The sequence below is a fragment of the Anas acuta genome, chromosome 3 (genome assembly GCF_963932015.1).
Source record: "Anas acuta chromosome 3, bAnaAcu1.1, whole genome shotgun sequence".
In the NCBI taxonomy this organism is placed as follows: Eukaryota; Metazoa; Chordata; class Aves; order Anseriformes; family Anatidae; genus Anas; species Anas acuta.
The window spans coordinates 118,703,230-118,722,891 of NC_088981.1; the positions used below are offsets into that span (position 1 = coordinate 118,703,230).

The 19,662-nt window shown below is 71.8% G+C and overlaps 3 protein-coding genes across 4 annotated transcripts in view; 2 read left to right on the forward strand and 1 right to left on the reverse strand.

Moving 5' to 3' along the window:
* The window catches only part of CGREF1 (cell growth regulator with EF-hand domain 1), a 34,069-nt gene extending 23,617 nt beyond the window's left edge, over nt 1–10,452 (reverse strand). Inside the window, exon 1 of the mRNA XM_068679164.1 lies at nt 10,445–10,452. The gene's annotated coding sequence lies outside the window, so the exon portion shown is untranslated. The remainder of the gene's footprint in view (nt 1–10,444) is intronic.
* On the forward strand, nt 343–14,155 carry CAD (carbamoyl-phosphate synthetase 2, aspartate transcarbamylase, and dihydroorotase). Of its 2 annotated transcripts, XM_068679151.1 has the most exons (45): nt 343–524; nt 775–914; nt 1,797–1,926; nt 2,144–2,286; nt 2,388–2,529; nt 2,959–3,130; nt 3,216–3,401; nt 3,476–3,588; nt 3,847–3,992; nt 4,072–4,203; nt 4,333–4,566; nt 4,684–4,905; nt 5,248–5,436; nt 5,568–5,692; nt 5,791–5,924; nt 5,995–6,107; nt 6,214–6,464; nt 6,538–6,784; nt 6,894–6,992; nt 7,122–7,346; nt 7,427–7,609; nt 7,710–7,928; nt 8,017–8,184; nt 8,258–8,440; nt 8,529–8,633; nt 8,701–8,949; nt 9,157–9,238; nt 9,408–9,574; nt 9,687–9,851; nt 9,925–10,056; nt 10,154–10,355; nt 10,450–10,640; nt 10,706–10,846; nt 10,935–11,030; nt 11,107–11,248; nt 11,364–11,411; nt 11,915–11,959; nt 12,069–12,223; nt 12,316–12,390; nt 12,466–12,678; nt 12,804–12,929; nt 13,005–13,160; nt 13,229–13,330; nt 13,409–13,503; nt 14,021–14,155. In XM_068679151.1, exons 1-45 carry the CDS (start codon nt 443–445, stop codon nt 14,121–14,123), a joined length of 6,768 nt encoding a protein of 2,255 aa, XP_068535252.1. In that variant the 5' UTR covers nt 343–442; the 3' UTR covers nt 14,124–14,155. The 2 variants fall into 2 exon arrangements, with proteins under 2 accessions (XP_068535252.1, XP_068535253.1); XM_068679152.1 differs by lacking the exon at nt 11,364–11,411.
* On the forward strand, nt 14,156–19,472 carry MPV17 (mitochondrial inner membrane protein MPV17). Its single transcript, XM_068679168.1, has 7 exons — nt 14,156–14,316; nt 16,352–16,467; nt 16,543–16,635; nt 16,904–16,999; nt 18,454–18,486; nt 18,733–18,785; nt 18,860–19,472. Exons 1-7 carry the CDS (start codon nt 14,253–14,255, stop codon nt 18,927–18,929), a joined length of 525 nt encoding a protein of 174 aa, XP_068535269.1. The 5' UTR covers nt 14,156–14,252; the 3' UTR covers nt 18,930–19,472.
* Nucleotides 19,473–19,662: the final 190 nt, after the last annotated feature.

The following is a 19,662-nucleotide window of genomic DNA, read 5'->3' on the forward strand; positions in this document are numbered from 1 at the left end:
GTGTTGTTTTTTATATTTCGTCGTTTTCTGCTGGCTGCTCTCGGAGCCCTTCCTCCGTTTCCGCCCGTTATCCCGGGGCCGTGTCTCCCTCCCCCCCGCGGGCCCCGTTTCCCTTCCCCACTCGTGACCGCTCCCTCCCGGCGGCGCGGCCCGGGGCGGGCGGTGCCGGCCGGGGGAGGCGCCGCGCGGAGCCTCCTCCCCTGCTCCCAGCCCCGCGTTTCCGCGCAGGCCCCGGGCCCTCTCGGCACCCCCCGTGCCCCGCGGGCGCCCCCGGCCGCCAGGTGCTCCAGGTGCCGCGGCCCCGGCCCGCCCCGCCCCGCCCCGCCGGGACCCTCCCGCCCCGGCCCGGCCCCGCCCCGGATCCTCCGCGCCGCCGCCGCTGCCGCGCTGCACGCGCCTGGCTCGGGGCCGCCGCCGCCGCCGGAGCGCACGTGGAGCCGCCATGGGCTGCCTGGTGCTGCAGGACGGGTCGGTGCTGCGCGGCCGCGCCTTCGGGGCCGCCGCCGCCGCCGCCGGGGAAGTCGGTGAGTGCGGCCGGGCCGGGGGCCGCGCTCCGCTCCCCTCCCGGAGGGGGCTGCCCAGCCCGGGAGCGGGGCCGGTGGGCGCTCGGGGCCGCCCCGTCTCGTCCCGTCTCGTCCCATCCCTCCCTGCTCCCGCCTCCCCCGGCCGAGGGGCGCCGTGGCCGGGCCGGGGCTCGCGGGATGTGCGGGCACGGGGGGGGGCCGGGACCGGCCGGGGGCCGCCGCCACGGCTCAGGCTCTGCTGTCCCCGCAGTGTTCCAGACCGGCGTGGTGGGCTACCCCGAGGCGCTGACCGACCCCTCGTACCGGGCGCAGATCCTGGTGCTCACCTACCCGCTCGTCGGCAACTACGGCGTGCCCCGCGACGAGGCCGACCCCTTCGGGCTGAGCCGGGTGAGGGCACGGCCGCCTCCCGGGGCGCTGCCGGTGCCGCTGCCAAATTTCGCCGCCCGCGGGCACGTGTTGGGGTGCGGCGGCACGCGGCGGGCGGAGGCTGTGGCACGATGCCGCCGGCACCCGGCACCGGGCAGGGAGCGGGAGCAGCGGGAGCAGCGGGAGCACCCCTCTGCTCCGGGGCCGGGTGCTGCTCTTGGGGTGGCTCCGTGTGCAGGGCGGGGGTCCCTGCCCCTGGGGCCGGGGGGCAGAGCAGCTCAAGGCCCCCGGGCCCTTCCCAGCCACTCGGCCGCCCCTGCCCCCAGGACAGAGTCCAGGTCCTGCTGCAGCAGCTCCGTGTCAGCCCCAGCCCCCGCTGCGCTGCCCCTGGGCCCCCTCCCGGTCAGGCGTCCCCGTCCCCAGCCCCACTCGTGCTGCTGGCAGTTCTTGCCGTGCTGGGGACGCGTGGGTCCGTCCCTGCTGTGGCTCTGTTAGGCTCTGCTCCCGGGGTCCAGAGCCCCCATCCCACACCACATCTGCCCTGTGCCGAGGGGTCCCACGGCTGTGCTGGCCTCCAGGCCCGGGGCTGTGGCCCAGCTGCACTTGGGGTCTGCCCACCCCATCTGGGGGCTCCCAAGGACCGTGGCATCAGCCAGACCAAGCCTTGACCTTACTGGTCTGGGTGTGGGGTGAGACAGGGACGGTGCCAGCCCTGCCAGCGTGTCCTCACCATGTGGCCGGGGCTGGGGGGGGGGGGGCTATCTCTTAGGGCTCCCACAGCCCTGGGCTGTAGCTGTCCCACAGTGCCCTACAAGGTGGCCGGCTGGGTACCCACGGGGTGCAGGGGGCCTCTCCCGGGCTGGTGGCCACGATCCCGGCCGTGCTCACATTCTGCTCCCGCAGTGGTTCGAGTCCAGCAAGATCCACGTGGCTGCCTTGGTGGTGGGCGAGTGCTCGGAGACCCCTAGCCACTGGAGCGCATCCCGCTCCCTCCACCAGTGGCTCAAGGAGCAGAACATCCCTGGTCTGGCAGGTGGGGCTGGGGGCTGCGGGGTCGGGCGCAGGGGTAGGGGTGGAGCTGGGGGGCACCTAGGGTGCTGGGGCAGCGAGTTTGGGACCAGACCTGTCTCTGCACTGGGATTTGCTCCCCAGGGCTCCACCCAGAGTTGGGGCGGTGAGGATGCTGGAGCATGGGGACCTGCTCGGGGTGGGATGGGGCTGCACGGCCGTGTCTCACGGCCCTTCTGCAGGGGTGGATACTCGGGCCCTAACAAAGAAGATCCGTGAGAAGGGGACGCTGCTGGGGAAGCTGGTGCCAGATGAGACCCTGGAGAACAGCCTCCCCTTTGAGGACCCCAACAAGCGGCATCTCGTGCAGGAGGTGTCACTGAAGGTATGGCCGGGGGGATCTGGGTGCCTGGTGCTGAGCTGTGCTGCAGGGCTGGGAGGGGGCCTGGGGCGATTGTCTGGCCCCCACACTCACCTCCCCTGCAGACACCCCGCGTGTTCAACCCGGGCGGATCCCTGCGGATCACCGCAGTCGACTGCGGCCTCAAGTACAACCAGGTCCGGTGCCTGTGTGAGCGGGGGGCGGCCGTCACCGTGGTTCCCTGGGACCATCCCCTGGACACCGCAGGTGGGGTGGGCCCGGCCAGGGGCTCCCAGGGCCCTGCAAAGGGGAGGATGGGATCTGGAGCAGGGGTTGTATCCCGGGATGGTGCTGGGGGCCCTGGGGAACCACATCCAGCCCCGTGACAGGGAGTTTGGGCCCCTCGGTATCATCATGCCCTGAGGTCATGGGGGCAGTGGTTCTGGGGGAGGGCCTCGATGAGATCCTGCAGGGGACGTGGTGGGGTGTGGGGCTAGGCCATCGTGACTGTGAGCGGGCTGGTGGTCCGTGGGTCTGGGACACCTCTGCACAACCCTCCTTGGGAGTTGGTGGGGTTGTGCACTCGGGGCTGCATCTCTGGGGGGCTGCTGGGCAGGGCCTGGGGCGATCCCTCTGTGACCCACAGGGAGTGTGGGCTGGTGTCCCCTCTGTGACTCTGCTTCTGTCTGGGCACAGATTTCGATGGGCTCTTCATCAGCAACGGCCCCGGGGACCCACAGCTCTGCCAGCAGACAGTGGCCGGCCTGCGCAGCGTGCTGGGGGCCCCCCAGCCCAAGCCCGTCTTCGGGGTCTGCCTGGGGCACCAGCTGATCGCCTTGGCCATTGGCGCCCGCACCTACAAGATGAAGTGAGAGGGGGCTGGGGGAGGGCAGGCAGCCGGCGCAGGGTCCCGGCCGCCTGGGGGTGCCTGACGCCCCCTGACCCCGCTCCAGGTACGGGAACCGTGGGCACAACCAGCCCTGCCTGCACGAGGACACGCGGCGCTGCTTCATCACGGCGCAGAACCACGGCTTCGCGGTGGAGGCGGGCAGCCTGCCCCCCGGCTGGGCCCCGCTCTTCACCAACGCCAACGACCGCTCCAACGAGGGCCTTGTGCACGAGCACAAACCCTTCTTCAGGTGGGCGCGGGGTGGGAGCGGGGGATGGCCCCTGCGTGGGGCTGGGGTGCAGGTGCCTGACCGCCCCCCTGCAGCGTCCAGTTCCACCCTGAGCACCGCGCTGGCCCCACGGACCTGGAGGGGCTCTTCGATGTCTTCGTGGAGGCAGCGCGGGACCTGCAGCGGGGGGATGGCAGTGCCAAAACAGGTGGGCGTGGGGCACGAGGGTGCTGCTGAGCCTGAGCCCCCCATGCCTCGGGTCACACTGCACGAGGGGTGCTGTGCTTGGGGCTATGGGGCAGAGTTAGATGCTGGGGCTGTGTGTGGGGTCCGAGGTTGGGGCCCAGGGGCAGAGGGGCTGCAGGCTGTGGTTGTGGTGTGTGGGGCTCTGGGGCTGGGGCCGTGCCTGGGGGTGCAGCGTCGCTGGGCTCACGGCACCCCATGTCCCCCCTCCCGTCCCCTGCAGTGCGGCAGCGCCTGCAGGACTGGCTGGCGTACAGCGAGGCGCCGGCCGCGGGGCAGGAGCCAGCCCGGCCCCGCAAGGTGCTGATCCTGGGCTCTGGTGGCCTCTCCATTGGGCAGGCCGGAGAGTTTGACTACTCCGGGTCTCAGGTGAGTGCCCCACCAGGGGACGGGGTGGGCGCGGGGCGGGGGGCCCAGGCTGCGAGCTGTGAGCCTGCCGCTCCCCCAGGCCATCAAAGCGCTGAAGGAGGAGAACATCCAGACGGTGCTGATCAACCCCAACATCGCCACGGTGCAGACCTCCAAGGGGCTGGCAGACAAGGTGTACTTCCTGCCCATCACCCCCGAGTACGTCACCCAGGTGAGCATCGCGGGGCTGGGGGGCGTGGGGACGGGGAGCTGGGGGTCTCTGGCTGGTGGAACACTGCCTGGGGGGCAATGGAGGAATTGGAGGGTTGCAGCCCCACTGAATGTGCGCTGCTCCCCCCAGGTGATCCGCAATGAGCGCCCCGACGGGGTGCTGCTGACTTTTGGGGGGCAGACGGCCCTCAACTGCGGCGTGGAGCTCACCAAGGCCGGGGTGCTGGAGCGGTACCGCGTGCGGGTGCTGGGCACCCCCGTGGCCTCCATCGAGATGACGGAGGATCGCAAAGTCTTCGTGGAGAAGATGGAGGAGATCGGGGAGCACGTGGCGCCCAGCGAGGCCGCGGCCTCCCTGGAGCAGGTCTGGGGGTGTGATGGGGGCAGTCACGGGGGGCAGGATGGGGGTCAGCCCCCGGGCAGGGTGCTGGTCCCCGGGCAGGGTGCTGACCCCCGGTGTTGGTCTCTCTGCCCTCCCCAGGCGCAGGCAGCGGCCGAGCGGCTCGGGTACCCGGTGCTGGTGCGCTCTGCGTATGCCCTCGGGGGCCTGGGCTCTGGCTTCGCCAACAGCCGGGAGGAGCTGGTGGCACTGGTGAGCCAGGCCTTCACCCACACCTCCCAGGTCCTGGTGGACAAGTCCCTGAAGGGCTGGAAGGAGATCGAGTACGAGGTGGTGCGGGACGCCTACAACAACTGCGTCACGGTATGAGATGGGGCCGGGGAGCCCCCTGCCCCTGGGGGGGCTGCTGCAGGGTGCGGGGGCAGGGGCTCCCTGCTGTGCCCTCACCCCGGGGGGGGCTCCCGACCCTTTCCTGACACTGGCACAGCCGCTGCCCATCAGGACGGGTGCCCTGCTGTGCTCTGGGGCCGGCAGCACTGCGGTGTGGCAGGGGCTGGTGTTCGAGTCCTGGCTGTGCGGGGAGCCCCCGATGGTCCCCAAGGGATGGGGGGGGCAGGTGGGACCGTTCTGGGGCTCGGCGGAGCAGTGGGGTGGGAGCACAAATGGGGCCGTTGGGGCCACCCGCACTGACCCCCCCGCTGCCAGGTGTGCAACATGGAGAACCTGGACCCGCTGGGGATCCACACGGGCGAGTCCATCGTGGTGGCGCCCAGCCAGACCCTCAACGACACCGAGTACTTCATGCTGCGGCGCACGGCCGTCAAGGTGGTGCAGCACCTGGGCATCGTGGGCGAGTGCAACATCCAGTTTGCCCTGAACCCCGAGTCGGAGCAGGTGAGGAGCGCAGCCCCCTGCGTGCCCCATCCCCGAGCCCACCAGGACAGCTCTCCTGTCCCAGCTGAGCTGCGGGTGGGGGGCTGCGAGGGTCCCGTCCCGCGCTCAGCCCCCCCACCTGCTCCTTGCAGTACTACATCATCGAGGTGAACGCCCGGCTCTCCCGCAGCTCTGCCCTGGCCAGCAAGGCCACCGGCTACCCCCTGGCTTACGTGGCTGCCAAGCTGGCCCTGGGCATCCCCCTGCCCGTCCTCAGGTAACGGCGTCACCGCTGGGGGCCGGGGACAGACCTCGGACATCCCGAGTGCCCTGCGTGCAGACCCCTGATGCCATCCCCTCCCCTCCCGTCCCCAGGAACTCGGTCACAAACTCCACCACGGCCAACTTCGAGCCCAGCCTGGACTACTGCGTGGTGAAGATCCCGCGCTGGGACCTCAGCAAATTCCTGCGCGTCAGCACCAAGATCGGCAGCTCCATGAAGAGCGTGGGTGAGCACGGCGGGGCCGGCGGCACGGGGCTGGCAGCACGGGGCCGGGCTGCTCACGGCTCCCTCCGCAGGGGAGGTGATGGCCATCGGCAGGAACTTCGAGGAGGCTTTCCAGAAGGCGCTGAGGATGGTGGACGAGAACTGCGTGGGCTTCGACCACACCGTGAAACCAGCCTCGGACGTGGTGAGTGCTGGGGTCCACGGGGCGGAACGGCCGCTGGGTCGGTCGGGGGGGGGCTGTGCTGCCGGCCAGGCCCCCCCCAGCCCCGCTCAGCCCTCGGTGCTGCCAGGAGCTGGAGACCCCCACGGACAAGCGGATCTTCGTGCTGGCCGCGGCGCTGCGGGCCGGGTACTCCATCGAGCGGCTCTACGAGCTGACCAAGATTGACCGCTGGTTCCTGCACAAGATGAAGAACATCACGGACCACGCCGTGCTGCTGGAGGCGTACCGCGAGGAGCAGAGCACCATGCCCCCCGCCGTGCTGCAGCGCGCCAAGCAGCTGGGCTTCTCCGACAAGCAGGTGGCCTTGGCCGTGCTCAGGTGAGGGGGGGCGGCCCCGGCTCCGCTGCTGGTGCCGGTGTTCGGCCCGGCGCTCACCCTGCACCCCCCGCAGCACCGAGCTGGCCGTACGGAAGATGCGGCACGACCTGAGGATCCTGCCGGTGGTGAAGCAGATCGATACGGTGGCGGCCGAGTGGCCGGCCCAGACCAACTACCTGTACCTGACCTACAACGGCACCGAGCACGACCTGGCCTTCCGCGAGCCCCACGTCATGGTCATCGGCTCCGGCGTCTACCGCATCGGCAGCAGCGTCGAGTTCGACTGGTGTGCCGTGGGCTGCATCCAGGAGCTCCGCAAGGTTGGGAGGGCCCCAGCGCCCCTCGGGCGTCCGGGCAGGGGGTGGGAAACACGGCCAGAGGATGGGGCTGGGGGGGCCCTCGGCTTCACCCTTCTGTCTGCCCCTGCAGATGGGGTTCAAGACGATCATGGTGAACTACAACCCCGAGACCGTGAGCACTGACTATGACATGTGCGACCGCCTCTACTTTGACGAGATCTCCTTTGAGGTGAGCGGGCTGGGGCCCTGCCCGCTGTGGGGCTGGGGTGGGGGCGTCCCGGGCCCTGCCCTCTGCGGGGCCGGTGGGGATGGGGGCCACCGCGGCCCCTTCCCAGCCAGCCCCCGGCCCCACGTGCAGGTGGTGATGGACATCTACGAGCTGGAGAACCCCGAGGGCGTGATCCTGTCCATGGGGGGGCAGCTGCCCAACAACATCGCCATGGCCCTGCACCGGCAGCAGTGCCGCATCCTGGGCACCTCCCCGGAGGCCATTGACTCGGCCGAGAACCGCTTCAAGTTCTCCCGCCTGCTCGACACCATCGGCATCAGCCAGCCCCTCTGGAAGGAGCTGTCTGACATGGAGGTGGGGGCGGTGGGGGTGATGGGCTGCCCAAGGGGACGGGCCCCGGGCACCCTGGCTGAGGGTCCCTGCCTCTCCTGCAGTCGGCCAAGCACTTCTGCGGCACGGTGGGCTACCCCTGCGTCGTGCGGCCCTCCTACGTGCTGAGCGGTGCGGCCATGAACGTGGCCTACTCGGACAGCGACCTGGAGAAGTTCCTGAGCAACGCCGTGGCCGTGTCCAAGGAGCAGCCCGTCGTCATCTCCAAGTTCATCCAGGAGGCCAAGGTTGGCCGGGGCTCCTGCAGCCTGGGGGTGGCTGCCGTGCCTCGAGAGCCGGGTCCTTCCTCGGCGCCTTGCCGGGCGGTGACCGTGTGCTCACCCACAGGAGATCGACGTGGACGCGGTGGCCTGTGACGGCGTGGTGGTGGCCATCGCCATCTCGGAGCACGTGGAGAACGCCGGGGTGCATTCGGGCGATGCCACCCTGGTGACGCCCCCTCAGGACATCACCCCCAAGACGCTGGAGCGCATCAAGGCAATCGTCCACGCCATCGGGCAGGAGCTGCAGGTCACCGGGCCCTTCAACCTGCAGCTCATCGCCAAGGTACCTCCGATGGGGCTGTGCCAGGGAGGGGTGCCGCGAGGACCCCCGCGGCCCCAGGACGCCCCTCACACCCGTCCCCTCTCCGCAGGACGACCAGCTGAAGGTGATCGAGTGCAACGTGCGCGTGTCCCGCTCCTTCCCCTTCGTCTCCAAGACCCTGGGGGTGGACCTGGTGGCTCTGGCCAGCCAGGTGATCATGGGCGAGGACGTGGAGCCTGTGGGGCTCATGACAGGCACGGGCATCGTTGGCGTCAAGGTGAGCGGGGCCCGGGCCGGGGCTGGGGGCTGCATGCGGGCGGTCCCTGAGCCCTGCCCCCCCCCCCCCCCAGGTGCCCCAGTTCTCCTTCTCGCGCCTGGCGGGCGCCGACGTGGTGCTGGGCGTGGAGATGACGAGCACGGGCGAGGTGGCCTGCTTCGGGGAGAACCGCTGCGAGGCGTACCTGAAGGCCATGCTCAGCACCGGCTTCAAGATCCCCAAGAAGAACATCCTGCTGACCATCGGCAGCTACAAGGTGTGTGGGGCCGGGGCTGCGGGGCTGGGGCTGGGGGGGGCCTGGTGTCCCCCCCCCCGTGCCCTGACCAGCTGCGGTGGTGCTGCAGAACAAGAGCGAGCTGCTGCCCACGGTGCGGACCCTGGAGAGCCTCGGCTACAACCTGTACGCCAGCCTCGGCACGGCCGACTTCTACACGGAGCACGGCATCAAGGTGGGGGCTCGGGGCCCGGCGGGGGGGCCGGGGGCGGCGCAGGGCCGTGACGGGGTGCTGCGGGCAGGTGATGGCGGTGGACTGGCACTTCGAGGAGGCCGACGGCAGCGAGGCCGGCGCCCGCGAGACGCAGCGCAGCATCCTGGACTACCTGGCTGAGAACCACTTCGAGATGGTCATCAACCTCTCCATGCGCAACTCGGGGGGGCGGCGTCTCTCCTCCTTTGTCACCAAGGGGTACCGCACCCGGCGCCTGGCCGTCGACTACTCGGTGCCGCTGATCATCGACATCAAGTGCACCAAGCTCTTCGTGGAGGTGGGACTGGGTGCAAGCTGGGGACGGGCAGGGCAGGGGGGTGCCGGGGGTGCTGCAGGGTTGGCAACGTGCGTGGGCTCTGCTACGGGCAGGGGGGCGGCTTCTGGGCTGGGGCTCGGGTGGGTGCCCTCGTGCTGGCCCCGTTGGAGCCTTGTCCTCACACACCCCTGGAGGACGCCCCTAACCTGGCAGCTGCTGCTCCCACAGGCACTGGGCCAGATCGGGGCCGCCCCCCCGCTCAAGATGCACGTGGACTGCATGACGTCCCAGAAACTCATCCGCCTGCCAGGTAGATGGGGCTGGGGGCTCTGGGGGCAGCACGGGGCCAGGGGAGTACCCGGGGCAGCCCTGGGGACGGGGGCATTCCTGTCTGCTGCCGGCATCCCCTGCATTGGCCGCGTCCCTGCGCACCGGCCCCTGCCCGGGGCTGCTGCTGCTGATGCTGCCCCCCTCCCCAGGGCTGATCGACGTCCACGTGCACCTCCGTGAGCCGGGCGGCACCCACAAGGAGGATTTTGCCTCGGGCACAGCAGCTGCCTTGGCCGGGGGCGTCACTATGGTGTGCGCCATGCCCAACACCAGCCCGGCCATCACCGATGCCACCTCCTTCGCCCTGGCGCAGAAGGTGAGGAGATGGCACTGCCACAGACCCACCATCATCCCCTTATTGTGCACTGCCGGGGCTGGCCGGGGAGGGCAGCCCCTGCCCGGCACCGACTGCATCCCACTGCCCGCAGCTGGCTGAGGCCGGGGCGCGCTGCGACTTCGCCCTCTTCCTGGGTGCTTCCTCGGACAACGCCGGCTCGCTGGGACCCCTGGCCGGGGCGGCTGCCGGGCTCAAGCTGTACCTGAACGAGACCTTCTCCAGCCTGCGGATGGACGACGTGTCGCTGTGGATGGAGGTGAGCTGCCGCAGCGGGGGCTGGCGGGGGCCTGGCGAGGGCGCCCGGTGCCCACCAGCCCCCTCTCCCCCAGCACTTCGAGCAGTGGCCGCGGCACCTGCCCATCGTGGCCCACGCGGAGGGGCAGACGGTGGCCGCTGTCCTGATGGTGGCCCAGCTGCACCAGCGCCCCGTGCACATCTGCCACGTGGCCCGCCGGGAGGAGGTGAGTGGGGGGCCCCGGGGTCCCGTCAGAGCAGCCCTCGGTGCGGGGGCGCATGGTGCGGGGGGCTGCAGAGCTGCCCTTACCGTGCCCCCCCCAGATCCTCCTCATCAAGGCGGCCAAGCAGAAGGGGGTCCCGGTGACGTGCGAGGTGGCCCCGCACCACCTCTTCCTGTGCCGGGACGACCTGGGGCGCCTCGGGGCGGGCTGCGGCTCCGTGCGGCCGGCGCTGGGCACCCAGCAGGACGTGGAGGCGCTCTGGGAGAACATGGACACCATCGACTGCTTCGCCACCGACCACGGTGAGCCCCGAGGGACCGTGGGGGTGGGGTGGGGACAGCAGTGGGTGACCAGGCATCGCAGCCCCGTCCCGCGCTGACCGGCCCCGTCTCGCAGCCCCCCACACGCTGGAGGAGAAGCAGGGGCTGGAGCCGCCCCCTGGCTTCCCAGGCCTGGAGACCATGCTGCCGCTGCTGCTGACGGCCGTGTCCGAGGGGCGCCTCAGCGTGGAGGACATCGTGCAGCGCCTCTACGAGAACCCCCGCAAGATCTTTGGGCTGCCGGCGCAGGAGGACACCTACGTGGAGGTGGGTCCCTGCCCCGCTGCCCGCCCTGGTCCGGCCCCAGCACCTCTGACGTGTCCTCCCGGCAGGTGGACCTGGAGCAGGAGTGGGTCATCCCCAAACACACGGCCTTCTCCAAGGCCCGCTGGACGCCCTTCGAGGGCATGAAGGTGAAGGGCACGGTGCGGAGGGTGGTGCTGCGTGGGGAGGTCGCCTACATCGACGGGCAGGTGAGGCCCTTGCGCTGGTCCTGGGTGCTGCTCCCCTGCGCCTGGGGGGGGTCACCGAGCACCAGCCCCTCACCCGCTGTGCCTGCAGGTGCTGGTGCCCCCCGGCTACGGGCAGGACGTGAGGAAATGGCCCATGGGAGCCGTGCCCGTGCCACACATGGCCCCCGCCAAGGAGAGTGTGAAGGTAACGGCGTGCAGCCGGTTGGGGGGGGCGGCTGTGCCCAGCCCAGTCCCGGCTCCAGCTCAGCCTCTCCCCGCAGACCCCCGAGCGGCCCAGGCACGCAGGGGTGGGCGAGACGCTGCGCGGCCGAGCCTCCAGCCCCCGCCGGGCCGGCCCCGTGGGCGAGGGGCGCTTCCACCTCCCGCCCCGCATCCACCGCGCCTCCGACCCCGGGCTGCCAGGTGAGGGGGGCGGCGCAGCGGGCAGGGGGGCGGCGGGGCAGCGAGCGAGCGGCCGTGGTGGGGCCGGGGCCGCGGCCAGGTGCCCCGCTGATGCCTGCCCTTGTGTCCCGTTCAGCGTTCCGGAGGCTGGGAGCCACGCACCGCCCGGGCGCCCGAGGCACCGGTAATGTTGGGGGGGGACTCACTCAGACAATGAGACGCGGCCGCGCTAATGGCACTAACCGCAGCCGATGAGTGCATCCCCTCCCCCAGGTGCCGCGCCGGCCCCGGGCTGCCTGTGCCACCCCGGCACGGCCCCGTCTCTCGCCCTGTGTGGGGCCGGGTCCCTGGGACAGGGCACGGCGGTGCCCGCCTGCTCCCCTCCTGCCCCGGCCCCAGCCCGCGCGGCACCTCGGGGACCCCACGCTTGCCAGTGTGATTGGGGCTGCGTCCGATTGGGGTCCGTGGGGGGCGTGTGAGGGGCACAGCGCTGGGGCTTGGCCTCACGTCTCAGGGCAGCCGTCACCCTGGGGTTGGGCCCGTGGCGCCTTCACCCGGGGCTGCTGAGGACGGCAGCGAGGGGGCCAGGAGTGCGGTGCCGTGCTGGAAGCACCCCCGCAGAGCAGGGCAGGGCTGCCGCAGCCCCCTGCCCTCTAACGCTGCTCTCATTCCCCTCTCCCGCCCCAGCTGAGGATGCCCGAGAAAAGGCCGGCAGGAAGGCGGCGGAGGCAGGTGGGTGCTGGGGGGGAACTGGGGGGCTGGGGACCCCCGGCAGTGGGGGGCTGCGGGGGCTGCAGCATGGCCACCCACATGGGCTGACCGCTGGCTCTTGGTGCTGCAGACCCCGCTGCGATCCAGGACAGCCACGGCTACCCACCGGGACCCTTCCCACGCCAGGCATCCCCCCAGGGTGCTCCCCACTTCCAGACCTCCCCGCTGCTGCACCCCCTCGTGGGGCAGCACATCCTCTCTGTCCGGCAGTTCTCCAAGGAGCAGGTGCCCAGGCTGGGGGCGGGTGCTGGTGCTGCGGGGCTGTGGGGGGGCTCAGTGCCACGGAGTGTGCCCCGCTGAGCCCCCCCTCCTCGCAGATGTCACATCTCTTCAACGTGGCGCACACCCTGCGCATGCTGGTGCAGAAGGAGCGGAGCCTGGACATCCTCAAGGTGAGTCGGGAGCGGGGCCGTGGGCACCCCGTGCCCCCCCCCCACATTCCCCGTGCTGACACCGTGGCCCCGCAGGGCAAGGTGATGGCGTCGATGTTCTACGAGGCGAGCACGCGGACCAGCAGCTCCTTCGCCGCGGCCATGTGCCGCCTGGGCGGCTCCGTTGTGTCCTTCTCCGAGGCCACGTCCTCAGTGCAGAAGGGCGAGTCGCTGGCCGACTCGGTGCAGACCATGTGCTGCTACGCCGACGTGCTGGTGCTGCGGCACCCCCAGCCGGGCGCTGTCGAGGTGAGTGGGCTGGGGGGCTGTGGGGGGTGCTGCCCATGGCCGGGGCTGTGGGGCAGGGCTGTGCTCTGTTCCCTGCTGGGCGCAGGGGCAGGTCCTGCCCACGCTCAGCCTTGCCCGTGCCCCAGCTGGCTGCCAAGCACTGCCGCAAGCCCGTGATCAACGCCGGCGACGGGGTGGGGGAGCACCCCACGCAGGCGCTGCTGGACATCTTCACCATCCGCGAGGAGCTGGGCACTGTCAACGGCATGACGGTGAGGTGCCGCGGGGCGGGGGGCTGCGGGCACGGGCCCCATGGCGCCCCGGGTTGTGCTGACGGCTCCCCGCAGATCACCATGGTGGGCGACCTGAAGCACGGGCGCACGGTGCACTCCCTGGCCCGGCTGCTCACCCAGTACCGCGTCAACCTGCGCTACGTGACGCCCCCCAGCCTCCGCATGCCGGCCGACATCACCGCCTTCGTGGCCTCCAAGGGCATCAAGCAGGTGAGGAAGGGGGTGCGGGAGGATGGGGGCGCGCCCCCTCCCGGCCCCGCTGACGGCGCTGCCCCCAGGAGGAGTTCGGGAGCATCGAGGAGGCGCTGCCGGACACCGACGTGCTCTACATGACCCGCATCCAGAAGGAGCGCTTCGAGTCCGCCGAGGAGTACGAGGCTGTGAGTGGGGGGCCTGGGGTGGGGGGGTGCAGGGCGGTGCGGGGGTGTGGGGCTGGCACTGAGGGGCTGCCCCCGCAGTGCTTCGGGCAGTTCGTGCTGACCCCGCACAGCATGACCAGGGCCAAGGAGAAGATGGTGGTGATGCACCCGCTGCCGCGCGTCAACGAGATCAGGTGCGGGGGGGTGGGAATGGGGATGGGGGGGTGGGAATGGGGATGGGGGGGTGGGAATGGGGCCGGGGGGGTGGGAATGGGGCCGGGGGGGTCTCGGGGCTGGGGCCAGGGGGTCTCAAGGTGAGGGCCAGGCAGGACCGGGGGGCTCTTGGGGCCGGTGTTAGGGTGGGGCCAGGCGGGGTGGGGCTGGGGGAGGTGAGGAGGGGCTGGGGGTATTGGGGCTGGGGTCTGGGGGTCTCAGGGACAGGGGAGGGAGGAGGGGCTGGGGGCCGCAGGGGCTGTGAGGGGCTGGGGGGCTCCCGGCCCTAGGGGTGTTGGGCTGGGGCCGTGGGGGCTTGACGCTCAGGCCGGGGGGCTCTTGGGGCTGGGGGGGTCCCGGGGGGGTCCCTGGGGGGTCCCCGGGTGCCGGGGCGGGCCGGGGGCTCTGCTCCCCGGGGGTTGTTTCTGGGGGGAACGCTTTTGGGGGGGCGCCGCCGGTGTCCCGGCCCGGCTCCCGGTGCTGACGTCACTTCCGCAGCGTGGAGGTGGACTCGGACCCGCGCGCCGCGTACTTCCGGCAGGCGGAGCAGGGCATGTACGTGCGCATGGCGCTGCTGGCCACGGTGCTGGGCCGCTACTGAGCAATAAACCCCGCCCACAGGGCCACGCCCACTGCGTCTGACTCCGCCCCCTATGTCCTGACCACGCCCCCATGTCCTGGCCACGCCCATCTCTCGGGGGGGGGGGCGGGGGTCGGTCACGTGTCCGCCATGGCGCGGCGCTGGGGGCGGCTCCTGGCGGCGCGGGGCTGGGCCGGGGCCGCGCTCACCGCCGGTAAGGGCCGGGGGGGCCCCCCCGCACCGCCCCCACCCCCCTCATCCAGGGGGACACAGGGACCGGGCGGGGGGGGGCGGGGGGAGGGGCGGGGATGGCTGCCGGCAGTGGGGGGGGGGCCGGGAGCCCCCGGGGCCGCTCCCTGCGCGCTGCTCCGCGCCCCCCCCGCACCGCGCACACGTGGTTCTGAGCCCCAAAATCCCCGTGAATCACCCCAAAATCCCTTCACCCCCCCTAAAGCCCCCTGTGAGCCCCCAGCCCCCCTGTGCCCCCCTGTGCCCCCCCAAGCCTCCGCGAGCCCCCTAAAAGCCCTCTCTGAGCCCCCCAAACCCCCCCTGTGAGCCCCCCTAAAAGCCCTGCGACCCCCCCAAGCCCCCCCCGTACCCCCCCCCAAATCCCCCCGTGACCCTGGGGGTGCCCCCGCTGCCCCCCGCCCCCCCCTCCCGTCCCTCCTCACCACTCCCCGGGGGTGGTGCTGCCCCCTGCCCCCCCCCCCCATTGCTGTGCCCCCCCCCCCCCCCCCGTGCGCCCCCCGTTACTGGTGTCCGTGTGCTGGGAGGCACCGCCAGGCCCCACGCAGCCCCCCCTCAGCCCCCCCGCCTTCCCCGTGGGGCTGTGCTGAACCCCCCGGGCAGCCCCCAACCCGGCTCCGGGGCTCTGGGGGGGTTCACCCAGCGCTCGGGGGGGCTGGCGGCCAAGGAGGGCTCTGTCCTGGGGCTGAAGCTCGTCCCCATCTGCGGGCAGCCCAGGGCCCCCCCGTGCCACCGGACGCACCTCCTGCAGCCCCCCCTGCAGCCCCCCTGCAGCCCCCTCGCCCCCCGCAGCCCGGCTGCCAGCAGAGCCCGGGCACGGCAGCAGCAGCACGTGCCCGGGGGGGTCACCTCCTGCCCCCACCTGCCCCTGCCCGCGGAGCAGCCCCGTGCCCCCCCCGCGCCCTGCCGTGCCCATGCGGCCTCCGGCTGCCAGCAGCGAGGCCCATTGGGGCCACCGGCAGCGCGGCCTCATTAGGGTTGGGCGCGCTCCAAGCGCTCGGGGGCAGCGCTCGGCCTGGCCGCCAGCCACCGCCGCCCCCCGCAGCACCGGGCAGGACCGCGGCTGCCTCCCGGGGGGAGCTGCGGGGTCAGCCCGGGGCTGCTCTCAGGTCTGGAGGGGCGCAGCGGGGGCGTCCAGCCCGGGGCTGCTGTGCCCTGCCTGGCCCCGGTGTTCCCTTGGGGTTGGGGTTGGGGTTGGGGTTGGGGTTGGGGTTGGGGTTGGGGTGCCCGACCCAGCTGGGGCTCAGCCCGGCCGCCTGCAGGCAGTGCTGGATGTGCCCCTGCCCCAGCGGCAGTGAGCCCGCGGTGCCGGGGCCCTGCTGCCCTCCTGGCCCCCTCTGTGTGGGGTGGGTGCGTGGGGTCCGGGGGAGCAGCGCCTGTGGGGCTGGGGGGTGTTGGGTGTGCTGCTGCCTGCGGTGCCTGGGCTGGGCCCTGCTCCCCCTGCTGGGGCTGTCACGGGGAGGCTGTGGGGTCCCGGCACTCCCGGGGACGCTTCTTGGGGCTCTGCTGTCCCCAGCGTCCTCAGCACACCGGGGCGAGGAGCTGCGTCTGGGGGCAGCGGTGTCGGGCACGGGGGGATGCTGGGGCTGCTGGCCCTGGAGCCATGAGCTCGCTGTGCCCTGGGTTTCCAAGAAGGCAGCAGAAAGGCAGGGGGCTGGAGCCCTGCCTGGGAACTGTCTCGTCAGGAGCATTAGGAGCAAGTGGGGAGCCCGCAGAGGCTGGGGGAAGGAGCGCGGAGCCAAGGGAGTTGCGTCGGAGAGGTCAGGGGTGTGGGATGGGGCGGGGGCTGCCAAAAGCCCCGCTGGGCTGCACCCCGCAGGGCGCGCGGGGACACAGCAGCGGCCCTCACACCGATATGGAAACACGGCCCCGAGCCGTGCCAAGGGCCGGGGAGCGGCGAGGAACCGGCCCCGGGCCCAGCACCCGAGGGAAGGAGCGTTTGGAGGCCTCGGGGGCAGCCCCCAGCACCCCGGGGCGCTGCCCCTGAGCCCTGCCGCTCGCAGGGGCCCTGATGGGAGCCGGGGACGTGATCGCGCAGCAGCTGGTGGAGCGGCGGGGGCTGCGCCAGCACCACGCCAAACGCACCCTGAAGATGATGGCCATCGGCTGCTGCTTCGTGGTGAGTGCCGGCACGGGGGGGCTGGGGGCCCACGGCACGGACAGCGGGACGCAGCCCCTCACCCGCCTCCCGCAGGGCCCCGTGGTGGGCGGCTGGTACAAGGTGCTGGACCGGCTCGTCCCGGGCGCCACGAAGGCTGTGGCGGTGAAGAAGATGGTCCTGGACCAGGTCAGTGCCTCGCACGGAGGGACCCGCGCCGCGGGGCTGCGGCAGGACGGTGCCTCCAGGAGCCGGGTGTCCCATCCCCTCCTTTACGGCTCGGTGCAGGGGGTAGCCCCCAGGAACGGGCCGAGCCGGGGCTGTTCCCTGCTGCCCAGTGCCCCGTGAGAGGCACAGGGGTGGCTCCGTGCCCACCGGGGGCTGCCCTGTGCCGGTGCTGCTGGCAGGGCTCTGGTCCCTGCAGGGTCAGCCCTGGGCTCCGTCTCCTCTCTTACAGGGTGGGTTTGCACCGTGCTTCCTCGGCTGCTTCCTCGGCATCACGGGGGCCGTGAACGGTCTGTCTGTGGAGGAAAACTGGTCCAAGATCCAGCAGGTACGTGCTGCTTCCCGAGCAGTGTGCGGCTGGGACACCTCCTGGCTGCTCTGCCTGCGGTGCTGCCCCCGCACCGCTCCCTCCCAGCGCCGCCTGCCCCCAGCGGTGTCGCTGCGCCCCTGCCCCGATGCCCTGGGCCATGGCCCCTTGGTTCCCCTGGGCACAGCCCAGAGCTGGCTCCTGCAGGTGCCCCATGGCCAGCATGGGGAGGTGGCCAAAGTGGCCACCAGGGGTGCATGGGGCTGGTCCTGCCAGGCTCAGAGCGGTGCCGGGGCCCCAGAGGTGAGGGGTGCTGGGTGCTCCCCGTCCCCAGGGTGTGGGTGCCGGGGCTGCGGGGTGCCACGCGCTCCCTGCCCGCCGTCCTGGCTGTGCCTGCAGAGCCATTACGGAGATGGCTCCCATTAGCAGCGATTGCTGGAAACCAGCGCACGAGCTGAGTCAGCGCGGCCGGAGGGTGAGTCACCAGCACGCAGTGACCACCCCCCACGGGACACGGCACGAGGGGGTGCTCGCCCGTCTGCCGGGGGCACAGCGCCGGTGCTGGGGCACACAGGTGGCTGGGGACCCCTTCCCTGCAGGCTCTGGGCAGGGCCAGGTGCTGCCCTGTGCCGGGGCAATCCCTGCAAGCTGTGGCTCCCCGCTGGTGCTCTGCCCTAGGAGGGAGCTGTGGGCTAGGGGACAGGCAGCGGTGGCTAGCAGCCACCTTCACCCCCAGCTTGGGGCACATCCATCCCTCCCCACACAGAAGAAACGTCACCAGAGCATCCATCACCCCTGCGCCCGCTCTCCTCGTTCTGGGCTGCCGGCCAGTGCCGGGAGGAGGCCGGGCTCCCGGCTGAGTCATAGCCAGGCTGGGCAAGGGGACCGCTGCTGCTGCCATGGGGCAGGGCTGCGGCACGTCCGCGGGGACAGCAGCACGCTGCGCTCCCAGGGTGGCCAGCCCGGTCCTCCCAGCCCAATCATCCCAGCCCAGTCCTCCCAGTTTGTGCCCCTCTCTGTCCCTGCCCGCTGCGCCTGGGAAGATGCTCATGGGATGCGGGGCTCGGCCGGGGCTCATGGCAGGTCTGTGCAAAGGGGAGGAAGGAGCCGTGCCCCGGGCCTGCTGCAGCCGTCCTGGTTCCCTCCTGCCCTCCTCGTGCTCGTCCTGCCTCACTCCTGCCCTGCATCTCCTCCTGGGCAGAGTGGCTTGTGGCAGCCTGGCCATGGCACCATGGTCCTCAGCTGCAGGATGGGCTCGTGGTGGGCACAGAGCACTTGTGGCCACCCCTTCCTGCCACCCCACTTGGCCCCACGTAGGGCAGCCACGCAGGGGAACTGGGGACCTGCCCAGTGCCCCCCTTGGGCAGGCACGGAGGTGGGGGTCAGAGCAGGGAACCCTGCATGGAGCCCTGCGGGCAGTGCTGCCGTGGCCGTGGGGTCGCTCTGCCCGCTCACAGCCTCCCTGTCTTCCCCAGGACTACGTGGACGCTCTGCTCACCAACTACTGTGTAAGTGCTGCCGTGAGGTGAAGGCCACCGCCGAGCCTCCCTGCCCCGGGTGCCGTGCTGGCTCTGCCCACCAGCAGGACAGGGCTGGGCTCCTCCGTGTCCCCAGCAGCCACCCCGTGCCCTGCCTGGGGGCTGCCCTGGGCTCAGGTGAATGCCCTGAGCACGGGCAGAGGCTGGCGGAGGGGAGCGTGGGGCTGGGGGCGCCTGGCCACGGCTGCTCACCCCCAATCCTCCTCCTCTGCCCAGATCTGGCCCCCGGTGCAGGTTGCCAACTTCTATTTCGTCCCCCTGAGCCACAGGTAGGAGCGCAGCCACGGCCCCAGCTCCGGGTCCCCGCGGCTGTGGCTGCTGATCCCGTCCCTTCTGCCCACAGGCTGGCAGTTGTCCAGTGCGTGGCCATCGTCTGGAACTGCTACCTGTCCTGGAAGGCAAACCGGCTGTGAGGGGAGGGTCCCGGGGCTGCCCCCGCTCCCCGTGTGCCGCCTGAGTGCTCCACCTCCAGGCTGTGACGTGGGGCTGGGGCGTGCAGGGCCCTGACCCCGCTCCCCTTGTGGGACCCCTCCTGCCCGCTGCTGCAGCCCTTGCTGCTGCTCTTGGGGGGGAATGGGTCTGTCCAGGGCCGGGGGCTGCTCCAGGGGCCGTGCGGGGCCTGTTGGTGCCTTCCCCCATCCACGCTCCCTGCTCTGCCCGGCCCTGCCCCACGCATGGGATGTTTCCCCCTGGGGGCAGCTCTGTCCTTTTCCAGGGGCTGCTGGGGAAGGATGAGGGCTTGGAGCAGCGCCGGCGTGGTGCAGACCCGGGGTGCAGCACCATGGCAGGGGCTCGGCTCTGCTCCGTGCCTCCCGACCCCAGCCCGTCTGTCCCAGCAGCCACAGCCCCGGCAGCCACCGATCTGCTCCAGTTACACCTCCAGTGGGAACGGGATTTCTGTGCAGCTCTGCTCCTGCCAGCCGGAGCACCCAATAAACGGCGCTGATCCCAGCTGATCCTTGTGGCGTTTGGGTTTGTGGATCCCGGTGGTCTCCCCATCCCTCTGTCCCACCAAGTGAGGCTTTGTCCTTGCAGCCGTGGTTTCAGACCAGGTCGTTGTGGTGCTTGCAGGGCCGCTGACAATGTCGCCCTCCCCTCTGTGAGGTGCCACCGGTCCCGCTGCGCTGCAGGACAGGGTGAGCTGCA

Excerpts from the sequence above, each read along its gene's own strand:
- MPV17 (XM_068679168.1), top strand. The coding sequence starts at position 14,253 with ATGGCGCGGCGCTGGGGGCGGCTCCTGGCGGCGCGGGGCTGGGCCGGG. Across the intron at positions 14,317-16,351 it reads CGGGGCCGCGCTCACCGCCG|GGGCCCTGATGGGAGCCGGG; the intron begins GTAAGGGCCGGG and ends TGCCGCTCGCAG. Across the intron at positions 18,487-18,732 it reads CTCTGCTCACCAACTACTGT|ATCTGGCCCCCGGTGCAGGT; the intron begins GTAAGTGCTGCC and ends TCCTCTGCCCAG.
- CAD (XM_068679151.1), top strand. The coding sequence starts at position 443 with ATGGGCTGCCTGGTGCTGCAGGACGGGTCGGTGCTGCGCGGCCGCGCC. Across the intron at positions 3,993-4,071 it reads TTGACTACTCCGGGTCTCAG|GCCATCAAAGCGCTGAAGGA; the intron begins GTGAGTGCCCCA and ends CCGCTCCCCCAG. Across the intron at positions 12,391-12,465 it reads GGAGCCTGGACATCCTCAAG|GGCAAGGTGATGGCGTCGAT; the intron begins GTGAGTCGGGAG and ends GTGGCCCCGCAG.